Source organism: Rousettus aegyptiacus, unplaced genomic scaffold (assembly GCF_014176215.1).
Source record: "Rousettus aegyptiacus isolate mRouAeg1 unplaced genomic scaffold, mRouAeg1.p scaffold_m13_p_6, whole genome shotgun sequence".
Lineage (NCBI taxonomy): Eukaryota > Metazoa > Chordata > Mammalia > Chiroptera > Pteropodidae > Rousettus > Rousettus aegyptiacus.
The window spans coordinates 917,849-925,140 of NW_023416309.1; the positions used below are offsets into that span (position 1 = coordinate 917,849).

The window sequence follows — 7,292 nt, forward strand, 5'->3', positions numbered from 1 at the left end:
GTCCAGGAGTTAGGAGGCTGAATCCTTCCAGCTGAGCATGGCTGTGAGTCACATGAATGTATATGAAAAGGTGTTTTTTGAACTGTGATGAATCTTGGAAGTTGCAAAAACCCAGTGGGTAGAAGTAATAATACGGTATTATTTCTAACTTAAATTTTGTAAAACACGGGAGACCACCTAATGTTTTATGTACCTACCGAATTGTAATTTTTCAAGGCTAAAAGTTTTGGGGATTATTTAGACATCCATACAGCCGCAGTTAGCATAACTTTCTTCTATTGTTTTATAATTAGTATTTTTAGGTAGAGCTAAATATTATTTCATATCAGTTTAATTTTTTATCTTTTAGACAAATCTTCAAACAGTTTTTGATAAATAGAGTACTAAAAGATCCAAAGCAAAGGCGATTTTTCAAGTCCAATGATCTTTATGAGCTGTTTACTCTGACTACTCCTGATGCGTCCCAGAACACGGAAACCAGTGCTATTTTTGCAGGTATTACATAAAATCATTTAACTGAAAGGAATTAATTATGTGAGAATTATACCAATGTAACATTAGCGTGTTTTTCCCCTTCATAGGAACTGGTTCAGATGTTCAGGCCTCCAAATGCCATTTAAAAAGAAAACTTCAACCGGCCTTTGAAACACACCATAATGTTCTAATGAGCAAAAAGTTCCATGATTCTAATGTATCTGCAAATGATGCCATGTCATCTGAAGAGAAATCTACAGCTGTAGGAGCTGAAGTAAATGTACCTTCTGATCAAGGCAATCCTTTGAGAGATGATCCTCAGACACCTAGTAATCTAATGAGCAGTGACATACTTGTAGAAAAGACAGATGCAGTGTCTAGACTAGAGGACTCATCAGTGTTGAGTGGAAATGGGGAGTGTTCGGATTCTCCAAAAATCAATAAAATGTACAGGACATCTGGTGAGGAAAGCATCGATGAAAAGCAAAGTTTTTCTGACAAAAGGGAAAGTTGCCAGGTTCAAACAGAACCTCTTTGGAAGAATGAACAAATTGAAAATAATTTTTGTAAGCACAAGTCAAAAACAAAACACAGTGTAGCAGAAGAAGAGACCCAGGAGAAACAGCTGAAGCCAAAACAAAAGTCTAAGAACTCTAAGCGTTGCAGAGATGCCAAGTTTGAAGGAACTCGAATTCCACACCTAGTGAAGAAAAGGCAGTACCAGAAGCAAAACAGCAAAAATGAGAGTGAGAACAAGGAACAGAGCAATGATGATTATGTTTTGGAAAAGCTTTTTAAAAAATCAGGTAATCCTTTTGCTGGATTTGCCATGGGGTGCTAGGAACAGAACATTAGTGGGCTATTTCTAGCAGTAACAGCCTTTACTGACAGTGCAGAGTGGACTCACAGCAGGAAGTATTTTTTCTTTTAAAAATCAGATTTGAAATGTATTTACATTTTTGAAAATCATATTTACCTTTATTTTTTGAAGACCTAGAAGAAATTTAAACTTCAGAGAATAATAGTGCTTGACTTATAATCACACACAGGATGATGAGTGCAGTACTTTAAGTAGATTTGTACGACCTGAGTATTACTAGGAAATTTCTCTACATGCTATATTTATCTAATTTTTCAACCACAGGAGATTAAAATAAACTCATGGGGGAGAAAGGTATGGGTATGTCCAGAGGCGGACACTCTGGAAGAAGGAAAGCTGATAGCTAATATCAAGGCAGAAAAATTAGGAAAGCAGACTCAACAATTGCTCAGGACCCTGCAGGACAGGCAGTCCTGCACGGCCTAGTCATCCCTAGGAGTGTCATCTTGTTCAGGCCTTGGCAATCATCATGCTCACACTGTCATGGCCTTGACTTTTGAAAGATTGCTATTTATGGTTCTCTGTTCAAGAAGGCAGCTTTTTGTATGGCATTTCAGAAAAACCATCTGGGCCTGATGCTTTCTTGTAAGGTATTTTTTTGGTAACTTTCTCTCTTTTTTTTACAGTTACTGTTTTCCTAGGAAATTATTTATTTTGTGTAGTTTAAAAAAGTATTTGCATAGAAGCACAGAAAATATTCTTGTAATAATTGCTTTTTAATTTGCTTCTGTTTCAAGATAATTTCCCCCATCATTTCTAATTCTGTATATTTTCTTCCTTTTTTCTTGATCAGGTTAAGCTACTGGTTTGTTTATTTTGTGATTTTTTAAAAAATAAATCAAGATTTAGGTTTATTAATTAGATCCATGATTGTTCTCTACCTCATTAATTTTTTATCTTCATTACTTTGTTTGTTTTTATTGTGTTTGGTGAATTTTTTTGGCTTAATTTTTAAAAACTGTTGGACTTGGAAATTTAGTTCATTTATTTTTATTCTTTTGTATTTATTGATATAAGTAGTTAAGTCTATGAATTTTCCACTGATAACTGCATTAAATTCTTCTGATATGTCATGTATTATTGTCATTACTTTTTAGAAATTCTATAATTCTGATTTATATTTTTCCCTTCAATAAATAATTTATTAATAGAGTATTTTTAAATTATTCAGATAGGAGGGAAGAGTTTATGTTAAAGTTGTAATCAAAGCATTATACTTTAGTTATTGAAAAACAAGGGTAGTAATAGTCTCTACCTCATAAGGTGGTAATGAAGGTAAATAGCAACAGCACATATAAAGTTTCTGTGGTCGTTTGGTAAATAGCAACTAAAAATATTCATGATTTTTCTCTACTCACAATATGCTAGACTACAAAGAAGAAAAAATTTAATTGTATACAACGTGAAATAACACGTTTACTGCCTCCTTTGTTCTTGTTAGTTGGTGTTCACAGTGTCATGAAACACGATGCCATCATGGATGGAGCCAGTCCAGATTATGTGCTCGTGGAGGCAGAGGCCAACCGAGTGGCTCAGGATGCTCTGAAAGCACTGAGACTCTCTCGTCAGAGGTGTCTGGGAGCAGTGTCTGGTGTTCCCACCTGGACTGGCCACAGAGGGGTTTCTGGTGCGCCAGGAATAAAGTAAGACATTGATGCCCTGCCATGCTTGTGAGAAAGCCAATCTGTCCAGGCTGGTAATAAAGTTAGGGCAGGCATGGATTTCTGTTTATCTACAGTAGTAGAAAATCTCCCAAGGAGGGGTTGAGCCACCCAACTTGTGTGATTTGGAGAAACACTTGTAATTTTACCTTCTTTACTTTTGTCTTTTGCTTTCTGAAGCTGATTTTTCAGGGGAAGGAGAAGTGATCTGCTTTGTTTTAAAAATGATGTTAAAAATAGTAACAGATGCAGAATCATGATTAAACTTTACTAAGATGATTAGCCAGTTTTCAGCAATTAGTAATTACTATGCTATTCAGTGTACTCCTTTAGAAGGATTTTCTTACCTAGGATTTGAGGGTAGTTTCCATCATGTTGAACAAAGGATATTGAGTGATTTTTACTCAAGATGCTGCAGTTATCTCCCAGGAGAATAAAGTAGAGGAATAAAAGGGGATAGAGCAGAAGTGTCATGGTTATGAAAGAACCATGGAGAAGAAAATTTTTCTAGGAAGAGTTTAATTTTTGAAAGGACATTTTCATCTCATAAGGCAAAAACAAACATTTTATCTACTATAATATTTGTGCTTATTTAGGAGTAGATTTGGTCAGAAAAGGAATTCCAGCTTCTCTGTGCAGCCGTCTTCTTCAGCATCTCCAAAGGAGAAATGCCAGGTAATATGAAAGCCTGTCTGCTTTTCATGTGTGAGACTGACTTGATTAAATTGCTATGAAAATTTAACCTGATTCCGATGTGAAGAAAATTGCTGACATGGCGACACCTGATATTTGTGTGGTGTGCTCTGATTTTGACACACTTAATTTGAATCTAAAAGGGCCAGCTAACTTCCTAAAAGAAAAAATCTTTAACCCAAGATCTGTAGTAGAATCTCTGTTTTGCCGTCAGAAAGTTAATACAAGGGTAGGTGACATATCAGTCACCAACCATACAGCTTGCCCCATCCAGAGGTGAAGTAGCAGCTCCAATGACCACTACCCTCTGGAATAAAGGTCTAGAAAATCACTCTGTAATTTACTGCTAGAGCATTGTACCCATCTCTCCCTGTCCTATAACTCCCTGAATGCCTCGAGTGCTTCACGGAGAGCATTGTACCCATCTCTCCCTGTCCTATAACTCCCTGAATGCCTCGAGTGCTTCACGGAGAGTAAATACTAGGACAGACTCATTCAATACTCTTTTTGGTCTTTTCTGGTTTAGGGTTATCTTATTGATAACATTGAGAAACTCCCAGGTTTAGAGTCCTATTTTAGATTCATATGAACACATTTAGGAATAGAGAATCTTTGTTGTTTTAAGGAAACACATGTGAGATATAAAGTAGGAAAGAATAAAAAGATTTAAAAGTGAAGAAAAAGAAGTACAGCTGTGATATTATTCCTTATCCCAACCCCTGGGCCACAGACCAGTACTGGTCAATGGCTTGTTAGGAACCAGGCCACACAGCAGGAGGTGAGCGATGGGAGAGGGAACAAAGCTTCATCTGTATTTGCAGCTGCTCCCCAGCGCTAGCATCACTATCTCAGCTCCACTTCAGCTTATCAAGCATTAGATTCTCATAGGTGCATCAGTCCCTGGTGCCAAAAATGTTGGGAACCGCTGCCTAATCCCACAGTACCTACCTAGATCAGAGTAAATTTGGGAGGAAGAACAAGAAAAGCCCACAGAACCCATGCCTCCTAGAGACAGTTTTCTAGAAGCCTTCCCTGGAAGCCTGTTCCCCATTCACTCTGCCCTCCCTCCATTCTCATTACTCAGAATGGTGACAAGTGGATAGCATAGTTGAGGGGAGGGGGTTCTTTTGTTTTAGGAAATGTTCTTTAATAGTGGGTGGATTTAGATTCTTGATTCTCTGCCTTTGCCTCCGTGTTAGACGGTGTCTCATTCTTTCCCCATCAACTTTGCTGCCCTGGGCACATGTGTTATTTTATGACTCTGCAGAGCCTTTGGTGAAATAAGTGGAGCTATAAACTAGAATTTAAATATATCAATTCAGTGGTCTTCTTTCTTCAGGATGACATCATGAAAAAGGATGGAAAAAATCTTGTTTCTGAGCAATTTAGTGGAAAAGTGGAAGATGCAGAATCCTCATCCAGGGCCCTCACTTCAGCCTCACTTTTGGCTAAAATGAGAGCTAGAAACCATCTAATTTTGCCAGAGCGATTAGAAAGTGAACATGTGCACCTTCAAGAGGCTTCTGCTCCGCCACCCTCCACCACAGAACACGATGACCTTCTGGTAGAAATGAGAAACTTCATTGCTTTTCAGGCCCACGTGGATGGCCAGGCCAGCACGCGAGAGATACTACAGGAGTTTGAATCCAAGTTATCAGCTTCACAGTCTTGTGTCTTTCGAGAACTATTGAGAAATCTCTGTACTTTTCATAGAACTTCTGGTGGTGAAGGAATTTGGAAACTCAAGCCAGAATACTGCTGATCAGCATTAATTTCTAAACTTCTAATAGACTTTTTCTAATGGAAAATTCTGGTTTTAATCCTATGATTAATAATCATGTTTGTTGACAGAAGTTGGCTGTATTTGATATTTACTTTGAATGATATCTACCTCATAATTAAAATTTTAATGAAGAAGAAATTCTTCAAAACTTAAAAGTTTTTAAAATATTTGGGTTATTTTTTGGGGGGTACTATAAATTATGTTATAAAATCAGGGACCTAACAGTTAATCCTTGGAAGACATTTGTTCATTTTCCCAAAAGATGCTGTCAGGGAGCACATTACTGTTCATTTAGATGTCTGTAGGCCAGAAATCTCAAGAATAATTTTTATTGGTGCTAAAAACATGTCTTATGTTCAGTCTGACCTGTTCAATAAATTAATTAAGTGGTATCTGATAACAGCGTTATTTTTAGTGCATAGCTTTTAAAAATGTTTATCATTTGCTACCCCAGAAAGATCAGATTTGTTATATTTTGAATCATTTTAATTGTGTTTAAATAATCTTTTAAGGTGCTGCTGAATTGGCAGGTATTTTTATTAGTAAAGCATGAAATAACTTGGTAATGATAAGATGTGTGTTTGCAGAAAGTTATAGTGTACTCAGTTTATACTGGCTTTACTTTAAGCAAAGGATATCATTTTTCCCCTCTACTGACTTGGTTTTAGAAAAATGGAATGTGTTATCTTAAAAAAAAAAAAAAAAAGGCAAGCAGAACCAAAAATACAAATAAAACAACCAACACACACCATGCACGGAAACAGCACTCCAGACCACAACCAGATGTACCATTGTTACCACCTAGTGACTACTGTTCCAGCCTGCCTTCTGCTTCCATGCTGGGGGGTAACTGAACATTTTAAATTTTATTCAGTGTTTGCTTTCCTAAGGTTGCTGGTTGTTTTATATTAGGCAGCACTGTTCTCCTTCTGTATTTATTATTTTCTGTCCTCTTGTTTCCATGTCTCTTTTTTCTTTGCATTCCCTCTGACCCTCCTGTTAAAAGGTTTGCTTTTCAGCTGCATCTGTTCTCTTTCTGTTATTTATATATTTTTAGCTCTGTAATGGTGTGTGTGTGTTTTTTTTTTTTAGCTTCAGTCTTAGCCTTGTTTTTTTTGTTTCCTTCTCATTGTTAAGATTTCAGCTCTGAGGTCTTATTTTCTTAAATTCATTGTATTCCTTATATTTTTTTCTAGAGCTATCGCAGTGCAATTTGTTTCTCGGATTTGTTTTCTCTGACTTGCCATTTGTCCTCTTTGATTGTTCTTTATTATGCTTTCTTTCCTCTCATGCCATTTCATCACCTCTTGCTCCTGCTAAAAGCGAGCATCGATATCCAGATCTTCTGTATGCTCTTCCCTGAGACCCAGACAGAAAGGATCTGGGCTTGGGGATCAGGGAGAACTTCTACTGGGTAGCCTGTAGCTTTGGTTGTAGGATTTAGGTTTTACTTTTACTTTTCCATTCTGAGATTTTGTTAAATAGCTTGGGCAAAGAATCCCTCCCCTTTGGCAGGAGGTGTCATAGAGTAGGATTCTTGAGAATTCTGTCTTTTTTCTTCTGTTTTTAGAGTAATATATGTTAGAGGAGGAAAATATTATTTTCCTCATTTTGTCATCATCATCTAGAAGTCATAGAAGTGATTTTTGGTTTAGAAGGAAGTCAGACTCATAACTGTTTTGTTTCTAGGAAGTTTTTTTATTTTTATTTTTGTAATCATTAGCTTGTAAGAGAATTGTGTCCCCCTTGTTCTCAGATTGAAGTGCTGATGCAGGTCATGAGTGCAAAGTGTTTGGGCATC

At 36.9% G+C, this 7,292-nt stretch overlaps 1 protein-coding gene across 5 annotated transcripts in view; it reads left to right on the forward strand.

Annotated features, from left to right (window-relative positions):
- The window catches only part of ERCC6 (ERCC excision repair 6, chromatin remodeling factor), a 67,115-nt gene extending 60,912 nt beyond the window's left edge, over window positions 1-6,203 (forward strand). For all 5 annotated transcript variants that reach the window (XM_016140961.2, XM_016140960.2, XM_016140964.2 and 2 more), the window contains 5 exons: window positions 350-495; window positions 582-1,280; window positions 2,796-2,997; window positions 3,612-3,690; window positions 5,048-6,203. In XM_016140961.2, coding sequence (XP_015996447.2) covers window positions 350-495; window positions 582-1,280; window positions 2,796-2,997; window positions 3,612-3,690; window positions 5,048-5,470 — 1,549 coding nt within the window. In that variant the 3' untranslated portion in view covers window positions 5,471-6,203. The remainder of the gene's footprint in view (window positions 1-349; window positions 496-581; window positions 1,281-2,795; window positions 2,998-3,611; window positions 3,691-5,047) is intronic.
- Window positions 6,204-7,292: the final 1,089 nt, after the last annotated feature.